We start from the raw sequence: 25,244 nt of genomic DNA, 5'->3' as shown, positions 1-25,244 counted from the left end.
ATCATTACAGAAAAGGTTTAAAAAGTAAAGTTACTTTTTGTTATTAGGAAAAATATGACTATACACTAATAACCATAAAAGGAGAGGATCTTTTCAAGTATGCAATCAATGGAAAAATGACAAAAGACATGATCAACAGATTTGACTAAAAAATTAATTTCTGTGCCTAAAAAACTATTAATTACCAAAAAACTTAAAATATAAAGAGACTCTCACAAATTGAAAATCAGACCTCCTGGGCTTCCCTGGTGGTGCAGTGGTTGAGAGTCCGCCTGCTGATGCAGGGGACACGGGTTCGTGCCCTGGTCCGGGAAGATCCCACATGCCGCGGAGCAGCTGGGCCCGTGGGCCGTGGCTGCTGGGCCTGCGCGTCTGGAGCCTGTGCTCCGCGACGGGAGAGGCCACAGCAGTGAGAGGCCCGCGTATCACAAAAAAAAAAAAATCAGACCTCCTAATAAAAAATTAAATACTAAGTAATTTTATAAAAAATAGAAATATGTTCAACCATATTAGTAATCAAGGAAATACAAATTAAAACTATAATAATATAACAGCTTTCCTATCAATTTAACAAAGAATAATTAAAGTCATAAAAATCAGTGCTAACGCTGGTGATGGTATGGCAAGGTGAGCAAGTTAAGGATGTGCTGGTGTCTGTAAATTGGCACAAGCACTCAAGAAGGAAGTTTGCATCAAGATCACTAAAAAGAGTAAATTCCTAGGAAGTTACTCTCAGAAAATAAGAGTTTCCACAATTACTTATTGGAGAGACACGCATCACAGTTTTCTGTGATGTTGTTTTGTGACTATGTTTGTAAAGAGCATGAGAAAAAAGCCAGTTAAAACACAATGCACCCAAATGATAGAATGGTATGCAACAATTACAAATCAAGTGCGTCTGAGTTCATTAGATAATGGGAAAATGCCCCTGGCATAACATTAAGGGAGGGAGCAAAATGCAAAATCATGTAGTAATAAAATGGTGATTTGCTTAAACTAAATTACATCTGTGTGTATAACATCAACATATAAACAGTGGTGATAATACAGTCTTGGAAATAGTATCTCAGTTAATTATTTTTCTACGTTCCTGTTCTCAGTATTTTGAAATGTTTTTATAATAAAAGCAATCAGGAAGACACAATTAACTATAGGTTTTTTACAAGAAGCCTTGGAGGCTTTGGGGGGACTGTAAGCCACCTGTGGCCATGAGAGAAGTAAATGAAGACTCAAGTGTTTTCTAATGTAAACAAAACAAAGGGACCTTTCAGTAGGAATTTAGTCAATTCTCCTTGGTGCTTCCCTGAGCCTCAGTTTATCAGAGGGCGCGCTGAGGTCCTTTTTCTGTGTTTACAGAATGTTTGCTGATTCAAGCAGATCGTTTTCTAAACTGACTCACATGTAACATCTCCCTCACTCCAAGTGACAGGCATTTCCCTGACCTCAGTCTGTGTTCCAGCTCTTCCCATGCCTGAAGGAAAATCCAAGGACTTTTAGGATCCGGATCTAAGAAGTTTGGGGTAACGATGTACGTACTTTTCCTTACTATTACCACAGTGCATACGTATCTCACTGCAGCCACAGCCCACAAAAGCCAGAGGCGTGAGTTTGCCCCAGGCTGGCAGAAATTGCCCCATGATGGTTATAATTGCCATAATACTAGATAATTTACCTTTTGTAAACACTTTGCCCTTGGCACAGTTTTTGATACGTACAGTTTCATTCACTTCCCTGAAGGCGCGTTGTAGGGATTGGGTGATGCTTGAGGATGGCCCTTTTCTCTTTTGGTCTTTCTGTGAGTCCTTGGCCTCTTGCCTTTCTTTTTCTCCCCACTATCTGAGCCGTGTACTATTCATACTACACGCCGTTTTGACTCCTCCCCCATAACCTTGAGCCAGTGCCAAGTGCCTTTCAAATAGTAGAGCTCCTTCCTGCTCTGTCCCATAGACTAGCCGTCGACCCAGGGACCTAGCAGAGTTTTGCTTCCTACTAGTAAAGGGATCACTGAAGGTTATATTCCCATCTCAATGCTGAAATGCCAAGCAGATGTGCTTGTTTATTTTGAATAAGCATTTTTCCTGGTAAATGACTCACTTCTGAATGTTGCAGTTGCCCTTGATGTCTGGGAAGAGCAGTTTTTGCATTTCTCATCAATATCACAAGGTTGATCTTCAGCCGATACGTGCAGGTATGGCCAGTTGAACCCTCTGTTAAATTATGGGAATGTATAATGGCTGATACGTAGCCTCTGTCCTCATGTCCCACCTCACTGAGGCTGTCCCAGTCCTTCCCCTTGGACACCCTGGATCTCCCCCAGTCTAGCAACTGGAAGGGTTAATACCGGGCCAGGCACCCCGCTGAGCTGATGCACAGCTGCTGTCCATTTGGACTGATCAGTGCCCAAGTCACTCAGGGTGTGAGTTGGTTTTGGGTTTTTTGGTTTTTTGGTTTTGGCCACACCACACGGCTTGTGGGATGTTAGTTCCCCGACCAGGGATTGAACCAGGGCCCTCAGCAGTGAAAGCGCAGAGTCCTCACTACTGGACCGCCAGGGAATTCCCAGTGTGGGAGATATTTTAATTGATCCTCCTGCATCATTATGGTGTTGAAGGCGTGATACACCAGACTGACATAAATCAATCCGACATCAATCAATCCGGTTGTTAGCAAAAAACTTCTTGCCTTGCGGTTCTCTAACGTGAACGCCCAGCAGAATCACCTGGAGGGCTAGTTTAAACGCGCACCTCTGGGCCCCGCCCTCAGAGATTCTGATTCAGGAGGTCCAGGATGGGGCCTGAGAATTTGCGTTTCTCACAATTCCCAGGCGAGGCTGAAACTGAAGCTCCCAGTCCTCTGTTCCACAGGCAGCTCCCTGATAGAAACGATCTCTAGAGCAGCACTTCTCAAACACCCGTATGCATAAGAATCACCTGGGGAACCTTGTAATACAGATTCTTATTCAGTGCATCTGGGATAGAGCCTGAAATTCTGGGATAAAGCCTGAAATTCTGCTTTTCTCTCAAGCCCCCAGGTGATTCCACTACCTATGACCTTGAATAACAAGGTCTTCTACAGGGAATTCATGCTTCTCATCCACATAATGAAAGTCTTCCTTATAAATCCTTTATTCTCTCTGTATACAATTCCCTTCTCGACCTCCTTCTTTCATTTCTTATTCTTTGCTGCTGTTGTAGTTCCTGTAGCTTCTTTCATTTTTTTCTTTTAACGAATTCGCAGGTGATGCTGATACCGTTAGTCTGTGAGCATACTAAGTAGTAACACCTCATAGTGGCTGTAATTCTAGACCTCGGTGGCAGAGCACTTCAGAACAGCCCCTTCTTCCTCTCATACGAATCCTCGAACTTCCCCCTCTCACCGCTCAACTAAAGCCTAAACTGACAGGAAGAGGAAGATATCACCCACCGGAGTCTTTGGTAAGAGAGAATAAACTGGCTTTTTTTCTTTAGGATAAGACTAATAATGATCTGCGTTTTGTACTAAATCGTTCTCTAGCTGCTTCCATGGTCCTTCACATTTTGGCGTGTCTCTGTAAGTTCTGAGGTGGATTACAAGTCATGTGTGTGAATGATTTATCTCTTTATTCTTATTTTTTAGTTATTCTTTTAAAAATGGTTTTCACTTGGCCTCTTTTGCTCGTCCTCTCTCCCACTTTGTTTTCTCCCTTTCTCTCTTTACTTTTCTTCCCACTCTCTGTTTTTTTCTTGCCAGTGTCTTCAAGATTTCAAATTCCCAACCCACTCTCCGGATTCCACCCCTGAATAATTTTTTTTTTTTTTTAATGCAACCCTGACTTCTCAAAAAGAGACTCCACCCAGACTGTTTTGGAGCTTCATGATTCCAACAATGAGATCAGAAATGAGTCTAGGAAAATTACGTGTGAGTGCGTGTCGGGGAAACAAAGAAAGCAGTCAAGTGTAAAAGGAAAGGCTCGAGTGCGCTTTTCTAGAAAATACTTGACTAGGAGCTTTTATCCAGGACTAGAAATTGCCCTGCTTACCAACTAAGCACTTTCTCTGCAAAACATAAAAAAGATGTCTGTTTTTATGAACTTGGTCATTTCCTGGACTTTAATAACGCTTTTCCTGGACTTTAATAGCGCTTGATTCCAGTTGGATATAAACAGACTTCTGTGATCCATCGGCTTGTACCCTCCCTGCCCGTGGGCTGGGCAAGCTGCTTAGCAGCTAATTCTGTGGAAAAGTCTACAAGCCCTAGTGCTGGAAGGCAGAAATCCTGGCCCAGGCTTGCTCCACTTCTGGGAACCCAGGGACATGGCAGGAGTTTGTTGGTTAAGTAGCTGTGCCTGAGAGTTAATTCTGTACCATCTCCTTTCCAAATGCAGTGGAGAGAAGTTCAAGAAGATCTATATTCCATAAGGAAAAGAATAGTAAAGCTGATGGATAGCTTCTGATGCAGAGGAAAAAAAGGAATTCACTGCATTCAGTTCATCCAGTACTAAGTAGCTTCCTAAGGGACCTGCAGATTCCAGCTGACCCTGTGTTCCTCCCTATCTGACAGGTGACCCAGACTTGAATTCTAAATTGATTCCGGCTAGGATAAGTTATCTAAGGGCTGCACCTCGATTATCTCATCTGTAGAGTGAACACAATCACCTTAACTAACAGGGTATTTGCAAAATAACATAAATGACATTGATGCCAAGAATGGAGCCCACACTTCAAAACTGGTTCTCAACCTAGGGCTTGGAAGATGTTCAATATGCATCAACATCTGCCTTTCCTTCTTGAATGAAAAAGACAGAAGAGAAGAAGGAGAGGCAATGATGGGATCTTCAGTGGATAACCATGAATAAAATTCCTGGCTGTGATGGTAGAAGCATCAAAATCAGCAGTCTCAAACTCAAATGCCAGTAGAAGCCGGGCAAGTAATATTAATAAGCAAAGCACCCCAGGGACAAAGAAAAAAGAATACAACAGACAGTGGCAAGACAATAGAAATGCTTCAAATATCTATTATCGTGGTAGAAGACAAATAGCTGCACACCCACAAGAAAAATGGCTTCTTGCCACTCCACCTTGGGTTCTTGAAGCAATGGAAGATGATGGGGACGGGACTCAGCTGGAAAGGGCAATGCCCCCTCCAGAGGGGCAGCCACTGCTCTCCACCTGACAGTCATCATGTGACACAAAATGAAAGGCCCAGCATTGCCGGATCTTAGGACTCTTTGCAAGATAAGTAAGAGGCTCTGTTGATTCCTAAAATATTCCATTTTACCAATGTTGGCCAACCCTATGGTACGATCAACATAGTGGGCCATCAGAGGCTTGTGGACATTAGCTTACAACCTATGTCGCTTCTCCTTTTTAGAGCTCTGTCAGCTCAGAAGGGAGCACATTGGGTTGCGGTTTGCTTTCTGTTCGCTAAGAGGTAAGAAACCCCTTTCAGAAGTAGAAACTTGGAAAGCCAGAATGGTGCATGCCTTTACTGGCTTCAGCTAGGAGCTGTACACACTTCACTAGACTTCTTTATATCTGTTAATTATCATCATATCCCTAAGAGGTGAGCGCTATCTCCATTTCACAGATGAGGAAGTAGAAGATTAGATAAGCAGTCATTTGCTCAAGAGCTCACAGTAGCAGCGCTCAGGTTTGACACCAAGTTGTTTTATCCAAGTTTAGTGCCTCTCATATACCGTAAAGTGGCATAATAACATTTGTCTGAGTCTAAAGCTCATTTTCCTTCCACCTTCTCCCTTGATAAATATGAAGCAGTTAGGGAGGCTCAGAAAGGAACTTAGATGACTGGCATGCCAGTTGGTAAATAGTTATTTCAGAGCATTAATGAGTATTTTGAGTCTGGACACATTGCAGGCCAGAAATTAGATTCCTCAATCCTGAAGTTAGATTTTGCTCTACTATTGTGTGCCTTGTTTGAGAGATTTTTAAACACCAGTGACCATGTTGAGTCATAGTTCTTGCGGTTTGACCCAAGTGGAGAAATTTCTGTAATACTGTATCTGAGTGTTTACCAGGTAAGTATTAGAAATTCCAGCTTAATTCAGTTTCAGCTGTAAAGGAATTTGCTGTCTGTGGACACAAAATAGCACTTCCAGCAACATTTCATCCAGTGGACCAAACCAAAAACCCAGGTTTCCTCTCTGTCGCCTCACTGCTTTCTGAAACATTGGTCTTAAAGACTGGGTTCCTGTGTGTTTTATAACAGCTGCCAGCCAGCATCTTGTTTACATTCAGATGAAGAAAGAGGAAATTTCAGTAACTGTCACAAGGGCTAGGAATTGCTTTCTCTTGCTTTCTCGTTCTCTCGTGCTTAACCCTTGGCCTAAAGATAGGATTGTTGGTTGGATTAAGATCATCAGGGTGGAGCCCTGGACTTAGATGAATCCCATACAAACCGCATAGCTGCTGTAAAATGGAGGAGGGATAAATTCACCCACAGAAAAATCCGTGTATTTTTGGTAGAAAGTGGAAGAAATGGGTGCTGGGAAGCAACAAAAAACAACTTGGCCGAGGCTGTACAAGAAATATTCATAGCTCTTCATCTAACACACACTAAAAAGAAAGGCAGATAATTCGTTCCTGAGAGACCTGAATGGAGGAGTGGAAAAAACCGAAAGAATGATTTTGCTGGTTTTGTTTTATTGTAGAATTCTGCAGTTTCTTACTTTGTGGTGATGGCTGGTGGTGTTGCTCTGAGGAAGGTCTGAGGAACATTGGTCCTGGCCATGTTTGGGTTTTCTTCTGACCTTAAATTCTGAAAAATAACAAATCATCCTGTGCAGAGTTTGGCAAGCTGCTGCTATCTTTGTAAGGCCCAGCAGCTAAAAATGTTTACTTTTTTAAAAGATTTAAAAACAAAGAATATGAACCAAAGACTGCATGTGGTCCATAAAGCCCCCAATATATCTGGTTCTTGGCCAAACCCTGGCCAAACCCTGGTCCAGTCCGTGAAAGTGAAGTTTCATTACTTCCTAAATAAGTAGAGCAAAAATAACAAAGTTTAGGGAATCTGTGACTCATAAAACCAAATGTACAAGAAACATTATTATAGGATTAGGCTTTAGTATCTTTCTCAACTGCAAACTAATCCCTTCAAAATCCTAAATGAAAATAACTTTCATCTATTTAATATTACTTTGCTTGTTTCTCATTTGGTGGTTGCCAGGGCTGGGGAAGGGAGGGGGTGCATGGAAATAGGTAGTAGAAGGTTAACAAGAGACAGACACGTTTTTGACTCTGCCCACAAGGCCAGCAGTTGGCTGATTTTTGGCTGACCACACACTGACTAACTAGTCATAGCATCAAAATGAAATTAGCTCCATGTCTGCCAAAGTTCCAGATTCTAAGATGTCATGTTCAATGATGTCATAGAGAAGGTACCCTTATATTCCAGCTAGGATCCTATAGTTGATAGGAGACAGCTACAGTCAGCCAACTGAACCAACAGGAGAGTTTTGTCCGCAATTCCCAGGTGTAAGTCATGGTGCAGAATATTAGAGACATGGCAAGTATTTATGTGGCTTCAAGGAGTGTTTCAAAAGAGACACCTTGAGAGCAGATTTGATCAACTTTAAGGAATATTTCCTCCATCCAGTACTCCTTCATTGCTCTGTAGCAAGAGGAGATTTTTCTTTTTTAATGCTTGTTCTTCATGTTGTTTCTTGAGGGATGGCACTCTCTAGAGAGTAGCCAAGAGAAAAATTGATCAAAAAGAGTTTTATCCCTTCCTCCATCTCATTTCTTGCTCTGACTCTAGCTGGATCCAGGCCAGCTCCTAACATAGCCCATCCTGTACCTGATCCCACCAATTTTACCTTAGTTGTACCTGGAAAATTTTATGGAAGTAAAATAGTCCACATATTTCTTTTATCCCAGGAAAGAGAACAGAACCCCTAGACATGCCTATAGAATGGACCAGGGGCATTAACAAGTGTTTAGGTGGTATTTCATAAAATCACTTTCTATCCATTGTCCAATGGTACTGCCACAACAAATCTCAATACATATATGGGCCAGGGATAATTCTTTATGTAAAGAAAATTGCCTCTAAAAGAGTGGTTAAGGGCCTACATCATTTAGAGGTAGAGCAGGCATTTAGCATCCAGACATTCTGATGTGACCACATTACAGGAGGACCAGGAGCTGGAGGGAAGAGGGACACATAGGGACTGGGTCTTCCCTCCACTAGCACCCTCAGAATTAGACCTTTGACACTTTCCCCAAATGTGCCTGCATGTAAGATCACAAATATGAGAGCGACCAGATTGAAAGAAGGCATTGCCATGTACCTTTGACATAAAAAAATGTTTTAGAAATAGCACACACTTGCTAATGATTTTGGTAATTCTTCTTTTTTTGGTTTTCTGGGACTCTCATAGAGTAGCTTGGAGTCTCACTCATCCTCTGAGAAGCCCTCTCCATCTCCTCCTCAGAGACCTATTCTGAGGGCCTACTGTCTCCTTTATGTCTTTATTCAAATGTCACATCGAGGTGGACCTTGGCCACCCCAACTGTGATTGTCATCCAGTGCCCATCCTTCCCTCCTGTTTTATTCTTCTCCTTTTTTCTTTATTAGCAATGATCACAAATTTACTATATATTTTACTTATTAATCTTACCATTGGCTTCCCCACCAAATGTAAGCTCCATGAAGGCAGTGGGTGGAATGTTTTGTTTTTTGTCTATGCTATATCCTAGCAGCGTGTCCAGTAGCTGGCATAGAGTCGGCCTCAATAGGTACATGTGGGATCACTATGCATACCATGGGAGTATTACCTTCAGAGAACTTAGCCAAGTCAAATTCATTGGACCAGGTAGTCCATTTTACACCCTAACAACTACTGAGAAGAGAAGACGTGTATGCTTTAGAGGATGGCATCTACCTTATAACTTCAGAAGCAACTGAGAAGTGGAGGCTTGGCGTGGCTTTTTGAAAAGTTAGTCCCCCCTCTCTTGGAGGAATATTGGTAAAGGAAGAGCATGTCTTCTTTGAGTCATCCGTTTCACTTCTTGAAAGTAAATCAAATGGCAATGTTAATTGTCAAGACTCCCCTATTATGAAGTATATGCCATCTGTATGGAATTAACCCCATCCCTCTTTCCAGTGATAGGCCCTGATTGATTTAACTCAATTAGTGATCCCATCCCTCCGTATTAATTAGTGGTCCAGGTATAAGCGCATGATGGCATTTGGGCCAGAGAGAGGAAGAGTGAGCCCCGTTACTGTAAAGAACTCAGGAGACGATTTTGTCTAGTGGTTAAGGAAATGGACTCTGGGGTCAAGCTTACTAGGTTAGCAATCCCAACTACACCACTCACCAGCTGGTTGACTATGAGAAAGTTAATAAATGTTAGTTTTTTCATCTGTGAAATTGGGATAATAATAATAATATCCACTGCATAGGGTGGTTGTAGAGATTAAGGAAGAGAATACCAAGCGCAGAGTAAATTAGATACTCTTGGTAGAATTCCAGTGAGAAAAGGAAAAGTAAATCTTGAACAGAGCACTGTGTATTAGCAGATCATTCATTCATCAACTAAATGCTCCATGAGCACTTACCAGGTGCCAGTTAGGGGCCATGGAGGCACAGAAGTGAGTCAGGATTGAGTTCTGCAGGGACTTGTTGGAAAGACAAGCCGTGCATGAAATAACTAGTGTAGGACATTGTTCACAAAGCAATCAAGCATAGATACCATGATCTGAGGTCCCAGGAGGGAAAATCTTACTTTACTTAGATGATACAGACAGTTGGTAGAAAAAATTCACTTAAGACATTCAGCAAGAAGCATGTCTAATCCTTAAATATATGGTTTTAACTATATCTTTAATAATGATCAGCCCACCCCCCCCCAAAACCAAACAAAACAAAATCAAGAAATGATTCAAGGTATTAGGTTAGCTCTCCTTTAGATTTCTCTGTTAATGCATGTTTAGGTCCTTGTTTAAAAAATCAAATATAGATGTCCACCTTGAACACCCATTCATCCCCGCCTTCCACCCCTCATCTCTCACTATCCAATCTCAGTCTCTCCCCAGAGGTATCCAACCATTATCAACCACCATTACCAACCCATCTGGTAAATAGAATCCTAACCTTTTTGTGTGGGTTTATCATCACTTATGTATACTTAGAAAGATAAATGTATATATATGCCCTCAGGGACATTTAGGAAAGGTTGGATCCCCTGGAGAACAATGGGGTGGGGCACCATAACTAAGCTGTCATTTTATTCCCTGCAAGACATTATGAGATTCAGTGATTGTGCACATTTCCTCATTTATGCTCTGGTCTCAGGATGAATTAAAAGCACTTTTGAAATCTGCCGAAAACAAACTTGTAGTAATTGAATTTTCAGCAAAATGGTGTGGTCCTTGCAAAAGAATTTATCCTCTTTTTCATGTAAGTATCATCAGTGTCTATTTCACAATTTTAGAAGGAATTTAAAGTTCTTAAATAGTTTTCCCAATAAATCTTAAAAGTTTTGCCTTTATGAGCCATTATGGAATCACAGCTTCCCCCCCCCCCCACTTGGTGCCTACTTCTTTTTTTATTATTATTTTTAAAATTTTTCAATTTTATTTAAGTATAGTTGATTTACAATGTTGTGTTAGTTTCAGGCATACAGCACAAGGATTTGGACGGATAGATAGATAGATAGATAGATTGATAGGGATAGAGATATTCTTTTTCAGATTCTTTTCCCTTACAAGTTACAAAATATTGAGTATAGTTCCCTATGCTACACAGTAGGTCCTTGTTGGTTAACTGTTTTATGTATAGCAGTGTGTATGTGTTAATAGCAACCTCCTAATTTACCCCTACCCCCCTTTCCCCTTTAGTAACCATAAGTTTGTTTTAAAATGACTGTACTATCCAAGGCAATCTATAGATTCAGTGCAATCCTCATCAAATTACTAATGGCTTTTTTCACAGAACCAGAAAAAAAATTTTTTTTCATTTGTAAGGAAACACAACTAACCAATAGCAATCTTGAGAAAGAAAAACAGAGTTGGAGGAATCAGGCTCCCTGATTTCAGACCTCACTAACAAAGCCGCAGTAATCAAAGCAGTATGGTACTGGCACAAAAACAGACATATGTAGATCAATCGAACAAGATAGAAAGCCCAGAAATAAACCCACGCCCCTATGGTCAATTAATCTATGACAAAGGAGGCAAGAATATACAACGGAGAAAAGACGGTCCTTTTAGTAAATGGTGCTGGGAAAACTGGACAGCCACATTTAAAAGAATGAAATTAGAACATTCACTAGCACCATATACAAAAATAAACTCAGAATGGATTAAAGACCTAAATGTAAGACCGGATATTATAAAACTTCTAGAGGAAAACATAGGCAGAACACTCTTTGACATAAATCACAGCAGTATCTTTTTAGATCCGTCTCCTAAAGTAATGGAAATAAAAACAAAAATAAACAAATGGGACCTAATTAAACTTAAAATATTTTGCACAGAATCATAGTTTTTTGAAGCATCCTGGTTAACCTGAATATAATATAGTGAGATCTAATTAGATCATTAGTATACACACCAGAAAATTAATGTTACTTGTCTATGGATAATTCTGCAAGGATCATCAAAAGGTGCGAAAGAGTACAATCGTACAAAGCAATGGATTATTCATAATAATGACATTTTACCTAAGTTCCAGAATTCAGAACTTCCAAATATTGGAATAGATTACAGATGAACATGATACTTGTTTTTAACTATAATATAAAAGAATAAACTGCTCCCAATCCTTCCACCCTATTATCAGAACAAATCCTATGTCTCACATATTCCTTTCATATCTGAACTCCTTTATAAAATATCTTAGTAAAATATTCCACTTAGTTGTAATCATATACTTATATTCAGATCTTTTTCCATATACACATTTGTTCATGTTTTTATCAAGTTTCCAGATTATCATTTTCATGTCTATACAATGTTTCATCTAGTTAATTTTCCTATTACCCCATTTAAGAGTTTTCACCGTTGAGGGATGGGGAGGGAGGTGTATAACGTGCGGCAGAAAGAAACTCAGGGCATTTTCTTTTCATTTCTCCTTATTGCACAGATGTTTCACATTTATGGACCATTTTATGAAATCTGTTCCTTCAAATATAAAATTTGGATTTCTCTACACAACTGAAAATACTCTGGTTTATTTTCAGCAAGATTTCTAACATTTCAACTTTTTTGACTTAAACTCTTCAATCTACCTGAATTCATTCTAACCACAGTCACAACCTTTGATATTTAATTTTAAAAGAAACATATTCAAATAGAGAAATTGGCTACATGACATCTCAACATCTATTCTCTGCCTAAAATTCTTAGAATATCCACAGGGAACATTTTCATATCTGGCAGGCCCCTCTATTCAGACACTTAAACTTAAGAGTCTCCAAAGTTTAGCTTCAGGAGTATAACTACCTCACCTGCCACAAAGTCAAAACTGATCAAATTTCAATGGCCCATGAGGCATTTTAATCTCGGGCTTGGTAACCCCTTTCTCCCTTCATACCTTCGGGCCCTGAGGGTGGTAAGGGCCCTGCTGCTGTTGTGTGCAGACTCTCACAGCTCCTCAACACCCATCCCTAACTTTACAGTTATTTATAGTTAGCCCTTTGGTGATGAATGTCCCTAAGTTATCCTAATTTGAATGTGCCATCTGTTTTCTGTTGGGATCCAGACTAACGCACACACAGTTTTTAAATTTGGGTGTATCCACACTGTGAAATACTATTCAGATGATAAAAAGAATCCAGTAGACCCATACATAATGAAGGAATTACCTCCAAGACAACAATAGAATTAAGTAAAAAGAGAACAATATAGGAAAATGTATACAGTACGGTCCCATTTATGTAAAACAGAGATACATATATATGTGTGTATGTATATATCAACATATATACATATATATTATATGTCGACAAAGGGGAGCAGAAGATGCAGATCAAACAAGTTTTTTTTTTTTTTCTGTGAGAGAGAGTGAAAATTGGGGGAGGATTGAGAATGGGAAAAATCCATGCTTTGCTTTATTTTTCTTGTAATGTTTGAACTTTTTCAAGAGAAGGTATTCATCATGTGTCATTTATTAAAAACTCATTGTACATAATGGAGTTGGAGGAAACGCTTTTCTTACTCTAGGGCACTTTGTCGGAGATCAAAGTAGAAACAGAAACCAAATTAGACTGAAAAGGATTTTAATACGAGGAGTTAAATGCTCATAAAATCATTACAAGACTGGGTGAATGGGCTCCAGACGGGAACCCCATGAATGACTCAAAAGCACAACAGACCCACTTGAGGGGATCCTAACTTTACCAATATCAGATGTGAGAAGAGATGGGAAGCCACTACTGGGAGAAAACAAACAAACAGAAAAACAGCAGTCGGGGAGTTAGAATCAGAATCCAGAAGCTGATGTCGGGGCACTGGATCCCTCAGCATAGCTGCTGCCTCCAGCACGATTACCCTCCCACACCCCAGTCGTGCTTTCCAGCAGGACATCCAAAGATGAAAAGAAAGTAGCCCTGTCTCACTTCTGCCTTCCAAGTCTTGCCTTCATGCATCTCACTGGTGAAACCAATTTGCATCCAGAACTCTAGCTGCAAGGGAATCCAAGGAAACTTTACCTTTTCCCTTTTCCAGGTTCTGCAGGAAGGTGGAATGGAAGTGAGCCGGCTAAACCATTACTCTAGGTGGGGAAGAGTTCAAGACATTTTCAGGGGCTTCCCTGGTGGCACAGTGGTTAAGAATCTGCCTGCCAATGCAGGGGACAGGGGTTCGAGCCCTGGTCTGGGAAGATCCCACATGCTGCAGAGCAACTAAGCCAGTGCACCACAACTACTGAGCCTGTGCTCTAGAGCCCGTGAGCCACAGCTACTGAGCCTGTGCCACAACTACTGAAGCCTGTGTGCCTAGAGCCTGTGCTCTGCAACAAGAGAAGCCACCACAATGAGAAGCCAGCGCACCGCAACGAAGACCCAACACAGCCATAAATAAATAAAATTTAATTAATTAATTTTTTTTAAAAAAGACCTTTTCAGACACACAAAAACTAAAAGTTGACAACCCAGAGTCTCTGCTAAAGGATATATGGCAAGAAGAAAAAAAGTAAATCATAAGCAAATGTGGATTTTAAGAAGTGATTTAAAACTTTAAGTCTTGAGTAAATTCCACAGTCCCATTTGATCTGGGCCTTGATGATTAAGAGCAGGGGTCAGGAACCTTTTCTGTAAAGGTTAAAGACAGTCAGTATTTTCAGGTTTGCAGGTTATATGGTCTATGTCATATATACTCAGCTTTGATCTTGTAGCACAAAAGCAGGCAATGGCAATACACGAATGGGCAAACATGTTCCAATAAAACTTTATTTGTGAGACCATGTGGAGATCTGGATTTGGTCTATAGGGCAAAGTTTGATGACTCTGGGCTAAGAGTATTACCTGGCATAGAACCCCAAAAAGGACATTTCTGGAAAAGAGGAGGTTATAAATTTGTTGAGAAATTGCATGGTATGATCGTGGGAAGGCAAGTACTCTGTGAGGCTAACTTACGGTGTATACAGTGGAAGTAGCAACACACGAGCCTTGAAAAGGAAGCTGAGCCCAGATGGAGAAGGCCCTTGTGTTATAACTTAATGAGTTGCTGTAGAGTCAAAATAGAAGAATATTTAAAAAGGTTTTGCCATGATCAAATGTGGGTTTTTGGAAAATACTTTTGGCAGTGTTGTATAAGAATGGGTTGGAAAGACTGAGGCAGGTAACCCAAGGTGAACAACAATATCAATGATGAGTTTACCAAAACTAGGGCAGTGATTTGGGGAGAAAAAAGGAAAGGTCAAATTCAGGAGACAGTTTAGAGTTAAGAGCAAACAGAACAGGTGACCAGATGGTAACAGATTGTATGGGAGGAAGAACAGAGCAGGAGGAAGAATTTTTGTTGAGGGCAGAGGAGGGTCCTAGGTAGATGGAGTGGGATAGTGAGGGAAGGCAGTGTTCACAAGAGAACCCCAGTCTAGCAACGAACCTGTACCATCTGTACCATGTCTTCTGACTACTACTCAATACAAAACTACTATAACCCTGTCCACTTCCTGTCAGAGTTGGGAGACTCTGAAAACTTCCTAAATAGAACCTGACCCTGAAATCAGATGTCCACATAAGTCAAACCCATTGCCCCGCCTGACTGCTACTGGAGAACACCCATGTATCTTGAAACTTGAAAAGTGCAAGTCAATTTCTCCAGAATTCTTGGGCAACACCATCTTCCTGCCAGGCGTGGAGATGCTGCCAGTCAAAATCAGCATCTTTTTTTTATCTGCAAAGGACTCTAAGATACCAAAGACCTTTGTATTTATTATCCAAGAGTTTTCCCCCAATTTCATCATCTTGATGAGCCACTGAAGAAAGAACTCCCACTTAGGGCACATTTCATGGACAAACAACCGGAGAGAATCCCTACAACAGAACTCTGCACCTAATGTCCACCTAATCAGTCCATGTCATGCTGCTTCCTGCTTGCCCACAGGAGCAGCCACCAGTGACAGCTCCATCCGTTGCTGTCTCCACTTGGCCAAACTCTGGACACTTCATACCACCATTGAAGAGAGGTTTCATTTGAAACAGGTCAATGGAAATGCTTGAGATATGATGTTAATGCAAACAAATCAGTATGCTATTAAGTGCCCTTAAAGAATGAACCTAGCTGTTGGGAAAAAAGAAAATCCCAGGAGCTGACATTTACAGGCTGCTTCTGCATCCACTACCCCATATCCATTACCAACACCACTGTCACCACCGCTGTCAAAGATGCTTCCAGAACATCTGGAACAGAAGCAGGAGAGTTGTTTTTCCCTCCTCCCATTTTCCATTTTCCTGCAAATGCTTCCCACTGGCAGAACCTAACAGGAAGACAGCTGGCGGAGGATTCTGGAAAATCTAGTTTTGATACATAGCAGGACACAGACTTTAGACTCTGGTTCTGCCGTTGATCTTTGCTTGACCTTGGCAGCATCCAACTTTGACTTTCGTGCTTGAGGTTCTAGGCAGTAGTGCAATGCCAGAATGATGCTTAGCTCTCTTGATCAACCTTTTTGTTCGGTTTTGTTTTTGCTAAAAGACATTGCTGGTGTGTGATTTAATATTAACATTAAGCTAATGAGGAATTTTTTACTCTTTTACTTTGAAGGAAATGTCTGTGCAATACCGAAACGTCCTGTTTGCTAGTGTGGATGTGGACGATGCTCGGGTAAGAATCTTAAATCCTTCCTTGTAGATATGTAAAATCCAACGCAATGTCATTGAGAGTGCTGTCTCAGTGATTATATAAGCAATTTAAAGTGTGATGAACAGGCTTCCCTGGTGGTGCAGTGGTTGAGAGTCTACCTGCCGGTGCAGGGGACACGGGTTCGTGTCCCGGTCCGGGAGGATCCCACATGCCGCGGAGCGGCTGGGCCCGTGAGCCATGGCCACTGAGCCTGCGCGTCCGGAGCCTGTGCTCCGCAACGGGAGAGGCCACAACAGTGAGAGGCCCGCGTACCGCAAAAACAAACAAACAAAAATATATATATATAAGTGTGATGAACTGTAGTAAACTCCCTCATAACGTTCTTGTATATTTTGTATTTTTTTTAAAAAGACAATAGATATGTGGCTCTCCTGCTGCCCCCTGCCTTCCCAGACTGTGGCAGAATTCACTAATCAAGCCTAATATTCTTCACCACTTGCTCTGGACTCTGCCCCACAATCCTGCTCAGTAGAGTTGCTCTAGACAGACAATACCAGTTGGTTGAAGTTGAGCTCAGAGTGAAAACTGATTTTCACCCCTATAATAGATTATTATTCAATTTCTAAAACCTAACTCAATGCATTACAGACATTTTAACATAACTTGCTTTCCCCTTGCTATAGCTTATGCTTTTTGTGGGGTTTTTTAAACACCACAAGGAATTCCAGGAAATCCTTCCCTTACCTCCCTAGAGCCTTTCTTCCTCACCCCCCACCCCCGCAAATATAATCAGCCCGTGTCCTCAATCAAAATGTGCTTACTGATACACACAATGTGTCTACAAAATTTTTCTTCCTAACATTTGTTCACTTATAATGAGGAAAAGTACCGATAACAAGTGGCCTATGCATACATTGGATTGAATTTGAGCTTTAGAATTTAAAAAATCTACTATTCACCCATCCTGCCCTTTAATAGTTTTGTGACCTCTTATCAGTTAACCTCTATAAACTTCACTTTCTCTGTATGTAAAACAAGGTAATAATTAACGGAGTATGGTAAGATAAAAGGCACAACATATATGACATACTACCCAGAACATAAAAAAAGTTCCATGTTTCCATTTCCTTCAACTTTCATTAAAGTATGACAGTGTGTGATTGTCCTTTAAGATGAATCATATACTATGCATTCAGAATACACAGCTAGGGTTATTATCTCTTTGTCTTTTTCATATTCACAGAGTTGTGCACCTGTCACTACAGTCAATTTTAGAAAGTGTTCACAACTCCGGAAAGAAACACTGTTCCCTTTAGCAGTCACCTCCCTGCCCCGATCCCTCCATCCACCACCTCAACCCTAAGCAACCATAAGTCTACATTGTCTCTAGATTTGCTTATTCTAGCCATTTCATATACATGGAATTATAGAATATGTGTTCTTTTGTGATGGGCCTCTTTCACTTACCATAAGCTTGCAGGGTTCATCCATGATGGGGCATGTATCAGTACTCCATTCCCTTTTATTGCTGAATAATATATTACCTTTTTTTATCCATTCATCCTACGATGGACATTCGGGTTGTTTGCAACTTTTCGCTATTATGTCTAATACTGGCATAAACATTTATGTATACATTTTCGTTTCTTTTGGCTATATATCTAGACATGGAATTGTTGGGTCATATGGTAACTCTTTATTTAACTTATTGAGGAACTGACAAATTGTCTTCGAAACAGCTGCACTATTTTACATTCCCACCAGCGATGTATGAGGGTTCTGATTTCTCCATACCCTCAGCAACATGTGTTATTTTCGTTTTTGATTACAGCTCTTTGTCTCTTAAGGTGAAACAAAATGCACAATTTTCTTTTCTAATAGTAATGTATTCATTGTTGTCATTGCTGTGGTCATGAAAATGATAATGTAGTGGGGGTGGCAGGGGAGAGGTTTTGATCCTGTGGGTGGCTAATTTTCTTTTGACTCAAACAAAATAAACGGAAAGTGGTATTTGAAATCAGATTGTAATGGATTAGAGCAATTGGAGTGCTAACATATTTTCTTGTCTCTTGGCTCCAAATCTTTCACAAAGATGGGCAGTGAAGAGGCATAAGGCTTAAAAGAAAGAAATATGCAAGCTTTACTTAAAATGCAAGACATTATATCACCCCATGTCTCAAGTGTGAGTTATAAAGAGACCTTTACCCGTTCTTATTTTTTACAATATGCTCTTTCCATATTGGATTCCACTGGCTCCCTTCTGCCGTCTTTCACAAGTTCTTTTAAATAGAGCTCATTTTGTCCTTCAGTCCATTCTGTTTTGGCCCCCATCTCTCACCCATCTCCTAGAGCTCTTGAATGAGAAAGCTCAGGAATGCTGGAAACAGTCATTTTTTCTACTGTAACATTCCTGGAAGCTTTGAGGATATATTAGAAAAGTTCTTGGCAAGAGAATCTGTAATGTATCAGCTGTCCCTGGGCTCTCAGACATGCCTCCTGAGACGTCACCAAGTACCACTGTTGGTCCAGAGACAGGATACCAAAACTGTGACTTCATGCTACTTCTTTCATTTTCCAGGAGTTGGCCCAAATTTATCACATCAAAGCAATGCCCACATTTCAGATGTTCAAGCAAGCCCAGAAGGTATGTTTCTATGGTAACTGGCAGATTGAAATAGATTATAGAGCCATCAGAGTCTTAAAAAAAAAAAGGCCTGGGGTGTCCTGGATGGACGAAACAACTGTATTTATTTTCAATCTTAGCAATGTAATTCTTAGTTTCTGAACTTTACATATTGGCAAGGGGTAAAAAAAAAAGCATGAATCGTGATAAATCTCCCCATTCAGACCATTTGAGGTGTCCCAATCCATATGACATACCCCACTATTATCCCTCTCTGGGGCAGAACCATCAAAAAAGAACCTTATAACAAGGGGCATGATGAAATTCTCTCACAAATATATACACGTTTTTCACACTTGGGCAAACATCAATCAAAAGCTATTACAAGGTTAAATAGCCTAGTGGTTGACCAGGCAGGTTCTGGGCTGATTTCTTTGGTTCAAAAACCAGTTCTTCCACTTCCCAGCAGTTTACTTAATAACCTCTTGGTATCTTAGTTTGCCTATCTGTAAAAACATGGATCGTAAAAAGTTTCCCCCTCCTTAGTGAAAATGAAATGAATTAACATGACTAAACTTTTTAGACCCATCCTGACACACATGAGTATGTTATGTTAATTACCTCGAAGATATTAATGGAATGGAATGCCTCAAATACTTGGTGTGTGATGAAACTAGTAATTACATATATGGCTGGGAGCACGGACACTTGTGTGTGTGTACCTTTTGAAAGGTGATTTTGCAACACACTTAAGACGAACAAACTGTTCATTCCCTTTCACACATTATCCCATTCTTGGGAATTTTTGCTAATGAAATATCTCATGGAAAAATAAATGGCTAAGTGCATAGTAATTGTAGCATTATTTCTAACAAAATGTGGAAGCAAGGTAAATGGTTTTTTTTAGTAGAGTGGCTAAGTGATTTATGATGCATCTAGTCTATGAAACAGTATGCAATTAAAAAGGTTATGGACAGAAAAGAAGCAGATTCACAGATACAGAAAACAAACTACTGGTGGTGGGGGAAGCAGTATAGGGGTGGGGGAGTGGGAGGTACAAACTATTGGTTGTGACAGGCTCAAGGATGTATTGTACAACGTGGGGAATATAGCCAATATTGTGTAATAATTATAAATGGAAAGTAACCTTTCAAAATTGTAAAAAATGTTTTTAATTGTTTTAAATGATTGAGCTAAAAGATTAAATAAATAAATAAAAAGAGTTATGAAGAATATATGTAAAGTAAAAAAAATTCATACTTAAACTTTGTAAAGATTACGTAAGTCTGCAGTACAGAGAATGAGAGCATTTGATATGCTAGCTGTAGAATTTTATCTTCGTTTTCTATTTGTGTGTATTTGCTGTAACATAATTGAAGCAATAGATTTTTTTTGGCTGCGTTGGGTCTTTGTTGCTGCACGCGGGCTTTCTCTAGTTGCCATGAGCGGGGGCTACTCTGTTGCGTTGCGTGGCCTCTCATCGTGGTGGTTTCTCTTGTTGCGGAGCACGGGCTCTAGGCACGCGGACTTCAGTAGTTGTGGCATGTGGGCTCAGTAGTTGTGGCTCGTGGGCTCTAGAACGCAGTTTCAGTAGTTGTGGCTCACGGGCTTAATTGCTCTGTGGCATGTGGCAACTTCCCGGACCAGGAATCAAACCCGTGTCCCCTGCATTGGCAGGTGGATTCTTAACCACTGTGCCACCATGGAAGTCCCAAAGCAATAGATTTAAATAATTTTTCCCCAAAAAAATGACATTACCTATTTCCTCTCTTGAGGTTTTACTTGAAAATTGAAACCGTTTAATGTGTGCATTCTTTTTTTTTAACAACTTTATTGCAGTATAATTGCTTTACAATGCTGTGTTATTTTCTGCTTTATAACAAAGTGAATCAGCTATACATATACGTATATCCCCATATCTCCACCCTCTTACATCTCCTCCCACCCTCCCTATCCCACCCTTCTAGGTGGTCACAAAGCACCCAGCGGATCCCCCTGTGCTATGCAGCTGCTTCCCACTAGCTATCTATTTTACATTTGGTAGTATATATAAGTCCACGCCACTCTCTCACTTTGTCCCAGCATACCCTTTCTCGTCCCCGTGTCCTCAAGTCCATTCTCTTTTTTTTTTTTTTTTTTTTAGATTCCATGTATATGTGTTAGCATACGGTATTTGTTATTCTCTTTCTGACTTACTTCACTCTGTATGACAGACTCTAGATCCATCCACCTCACTACAAATAACTCAATTTCGTTTCTTTTTATGGCTGAGTAATATTCCATTGTATATATGTGCCACATCTTCTTTATCCATTCATCTGTCGACGGACACTTAGGCTGTTTCCATGAGCTGGTTATTGTAAATAGAGCTGCAGTGAACATTGTGGTATATGACTCTTTTTGAATTATGGTTTTCTCAGGGTATATGCCCAGTAGTGGGATTGCTTGGTCGTATGGTAGTTCTATTTTTCGTTTTTTAAGGAACCTCCGTACTGTTCTCCATAGTGGCTCTATCAATTTACTTTCCCACCAACAGTGCAAGAGGCTTCCCTTTTCTCCACACCCTCTCCAGCATTTATTGTTTGTAGATTTTTTGATGATGGCCATTCTGACTGGTGTGAGATGATACCTCATTTTTGTTTTGATTTGCATTTCTCTAATGATTAGTGATGTTGAGCATTCTTTCATGTGTTTGTTGGCAATCTGTATATCTTCTTTGGAGAAATGTCTGTTTAGATCTTCTGCCCATTTTTGGATTGGGTTGTTTGTTTTTTTGAATATCGAGCTGCATGACCTGCTTATAAATTTTGGAGATTAATCCTTTGTCAGTTGCTTCATTTGCAAATATTTTCTCCCATTCTGAGCATTGTCCTTTCATCTTGTGTATGGTTTCCTTTGCTGTGCAAAAGCTTTTAAGTTTCATTAGGTCCCATTTGTTTTTATTTCCATTTATCTAGGAGGTGGATCAAAAAGGATCATGCTGTGATTTATGTCATAGAGTGTTCTGCATATGTTTTCCTCTAAGAGTTTTATAGTGTCTGGCCCTACATTTAGGTCTTTAATCTATTTTGAGTTTACTTTTGTGTATGGTGTTAGGGAGTGTTCTAATTTCATTCTTTGACATGTAGCTGTCCAGTTTTCCCAGCACCACTTATTGAAGAGGCTGTCATATTTCCATTGTATATTCTTGCCTCCTTTATCAAAGATAAGGTGACGATATGTGAGTGGGTTATCTCTGTGCTATCTATCCTGTTCCATTGATCTATATTTCTGTTTTTGTGCCAGTACCATACTGTCTTGATTACTGTAGCTTTGTAGTACAGTCTGAAGTCAGAAGCCTGTTTCCTCCAGCTCCATTTTTCTTGCTCAAGATTACTTTGGCTATTTGGTGTCTTTTGTGTTTCCATACAAATTGTGAAACTTTTTGTTCTTGTTCTGTGAAAAATGCCATTGGTAGTTTGATAGGGATTGCATTGAATCTGTAGATTGCTTTGGGTAGTATAGTCATTTTCACAATGTTGATTCTTCCAATCCAAGACCATGGTATATCTCTCCATCTGTTGGTATCATCTTTAGTTCCTTTCATCAGTGTCTTATAGATTTTTGCATACAGGTCTTTTGTCTCCTTAGGTAGGTTTATTCCTAGGTCTTTTATTCTTTTTGTTGCAATGGTACATGGGAGTTTTTCCTTAATTTCTCTTTCAGATTTTTTATCATTAATGTATAGGAATGTAAGAGATTTCTGTGCATTCATTTCGTATCCTGCTACTTTACCGAATTCATTGATAAGGTCTAGTAGTTTTCAGGTAACGTCTTTAGGATTCTCTATGTATAGTATCATGTCATATGCAAACAGTGACAGCTTTACTTCTTCTTTTCCGATTTGGATTCCTTTTATTTCTTTTTCTTCTCTGATTGCTGTGGCTAAAACTTCCAAAACTATGTTGAATAATAATGGTGAAAGTGGGCAACCTTGTCTTGTTGCTGATCTTAGTGGAAGTGGTTTCAGTTTTTCACCGTTGAGAATGATGTTGGCTGTGGGTTTGTCATATATGGCCTTTATTATGTTGAGGTAATTTCCCTCTATGCCTACTTTCTGGAGGGTTTTATCATAAATGGGTGTTGAATTTTGTCAAAAGCTTTTTCTGCATCTATTGAGATGATCATATGGCTTTTATCCTTCAGTTTCTTAATATGGTGTATCACATTGATTGATATGCATTTATTGAAGAATCCTTGCATTCCTGGGACAAACCCCACTTGATCATGGTGTATGATCCTTTTAATGTGCTGTTGGATTCTGTTGGCTAGTATTTTGTTGAGGATTTTTGCATCTATGTTCATCAGGGATATTGGCCTGTAGTTTTCTTTCTTTGTGACATGTTTGTCTGGTTTTGGTATCAGGGTGATGGTGGCCTCATAGAATGAGTTTGGGAGTGTTCCTCCTTCTGCTATATTTTGGAAGAGTTTGAGAAGTATAGGTGTTAGCTCCTCTCTGAATGTTTGATAGAAATCTCCAGTGAAGCCATCTGGCCCTGGGCTTTTGTTTGTTGGAAGATTTTTAATCACAGTCTCAATTTCAGTGCATGCGATTGGTCTGTTTATATTTTCTGTTTCTTCCTGGTTCAGTCTCGGAAGGTTGTACTTTGCAGAGAATTTGTCCATTTCTTCCAGGTTGTCCATTTTATTGGTATGTAGTTGCTTCTAGTAATCACTCATGATCCTTTGTATTTCTGCAGTGTCAGTTGTTACTTCTCCTTTTTCCTTTCTAATTCTGTTGATTTGAGTCTTCTCCCTTTTTTTCTTGATGAGTCTGGCTAATCGTTTATTAATTTTGTTTATCTTCTCAAAGAACCAGATTTTAATTTTATTGATCTTTGTTATCATTTCCTTCATTTCATTTTCATTTATTTCTGATCTGATCTTTATGATTTCTTTCCTTCTGCTAACTTCGGGGTTTTTTTGTTCTTTCTCTAATTGTTAGGTGTAAGGTTAGGTTGTTTATTAGAGATGTTTCTTGTTTCTTAAGGTAGGATTGTATTGCTGTAAACTTCCGCCTTAGAACTGCTTTTGCTGCAATCCATAGGTTTTGGGTCGTTGTGTTTTCGTTGTCATTTGTTTCTAGGAACTTTTTGATTTCTTCAGTGATCTCTTGGTTATTCAGTAGCATATTGTTTAGCCTCCATGTGCTTGTAATTTTTACAGATTTTTTTCCTGTAATTTATATCTAGTCTCATAGCATTGTGGTCAGAAAAGATACTTGATATGATTTCAATTCTTGTAAACTTCCCAAGGCTTGATTTGTGACCCAAGATATGATCTATCCTGGAGAATGTACCATGAGCACTTGAGAAGAAAGTGTATTCTGTTGTTTTTAGGTGGAATGTCCTATAAATATCAATTAAGTCCATCTTATTGTCATTTAAAGCTTGTGTTTCCTTATTTATTTTCATTATGGATGATCTGTCCATTGGTGAAAGTGGGGTGTTAAAGTCCCCTACTATGATTGTGTCACTGTCGATTTCCCCCTTTATGGCTGTTAGCATTTGCCTTATGTATTGAGGTGCTCCTTTTTTGGGTGTATAAATGTTTACCATTGTTATATCTTCTTCTTGGATTGATCCCTTGATTATTATGTAGTGTCCTTCTTTACCTCTTGTAATAGTCTTTATTTAAAATCTATTTTCTCTGGTATGAGAATTGCTACTCCAGCTTTCTTTTGATTTCCATTTGCATGGAATATCTTTTTCCATCCCCTCAGTTTCAGTCTGTATGTGTCCCTAGGTCTGAAATGGGTCTCTTGTAGACAGCATATATACTGGTCTTGTTTTTGCATCCATTCAGCCAGTTTATGTCTCTTGGTTGGAGCATTTAAGCCATTTACATTTAAGGTAGTTATCGATATGTATGTTCCTATTACCATTTTCTTAATTGTTTGGGGTTTGTTATTGTAGGTCTTTTCCTTCTCTTGTGTTTCCTGCCTAGTAAAGTTCCTTTAGCATTTGTTGTAAAGCTGGTTTCGTGGTGCTGAATTCTCTTAGCTTTTGCTTGTCTGTAAAGGTTTTAATTTCTCTGTCAAATCTGAATGAGATCCTTGCCGAGTAGAGTAATCTTGGTTGTAGGCTTTTCCCTTTCATCACTTTAAATATGTCCTGCCACTCCCTTGTGGCTTGCAGAGTTTCTGCTGAAAGATCAGCTGTTAACCTTATGGGGATTCCCTTGTGTGTTATTTGTTGTTTTTCCCTTGCTGCTTTTAATATTTTTTCTTTGTATTTAATTTTTGATAGTTTGATTAATACGTGTCTTGGCGTGCTTCTCCTTGGGTTTATCCTGTATCGGACTCTCTGCACTTCCTGGACTTGATTAACTATTT

General features: G+C 39.8%; 1 protein-coding gene and 1 long non-coding RNA gene across 2 annotated transcripts in view; both read left to right on the top strand.

The window, feature by feature from the left end:
- The first annotated feature begins 940 nt into the window (after positions 1–940).
- Positions 941–3,630, top strand: LOC307189216. Its single transcript, XR_013829122.1, has 3 exons — positions 941–1,528; positions 2,110–2,188; positions 3,238–3,630. It is a non-coding gene; the product is annotated as an uncharacterized lncRNA (long non-coding RNA).
- Positions 3,631–10,068: 6,438 nt separating this feature from the next.
- The window catches only part of LOC307188920 (thioredoxin domain-containing protein 8-like), a gene marked incomplete at its 3' end in the record, with an annotated part of 36,788 nt that continues 21,612 nt past the window's right edge, over positions 10,069–25,244 (top strand). Inside the window, exons 1-4 of the mRNA XM_079926575.1 lie at positions 10,069–10,412; positions 15,550–15,647; positions 16,210–16,269; positions 18,827–18,892. Of these exons, the coding sequence (XP_079782701.1) occupies positions 10,280–10,412; positions 15,550–15,647; positions 16,210–16,269; positions 18,827–18,892 (357 nt within the window). The 5' untranslated portion in view covers positions 10,069–10,279. The remainder of the gene's footprint in view (positions 10,413–15,549; positions 15,648–16,209; positions 16,270–18,826; positions 18,893–25,244) is intronic.

Source organism: Stenella coeruleoalba (genome assembly GCF_951394435.1).
Source record: "Stenella coeruleoalba genome assembly, chromosome: 7".
Classification (NCBI taxonomy): Eukaryota; Metazoa; Chordata; class Mammalia; order Artiodactyla; family Delphinidae; genus Stenella; species Stenella coeruleoalba.
The sequence above is the reverse complement of the archived record's forward strand: the minus strand, read 5'-3'. Positions and strand labels throughout refer to the sequence as shown.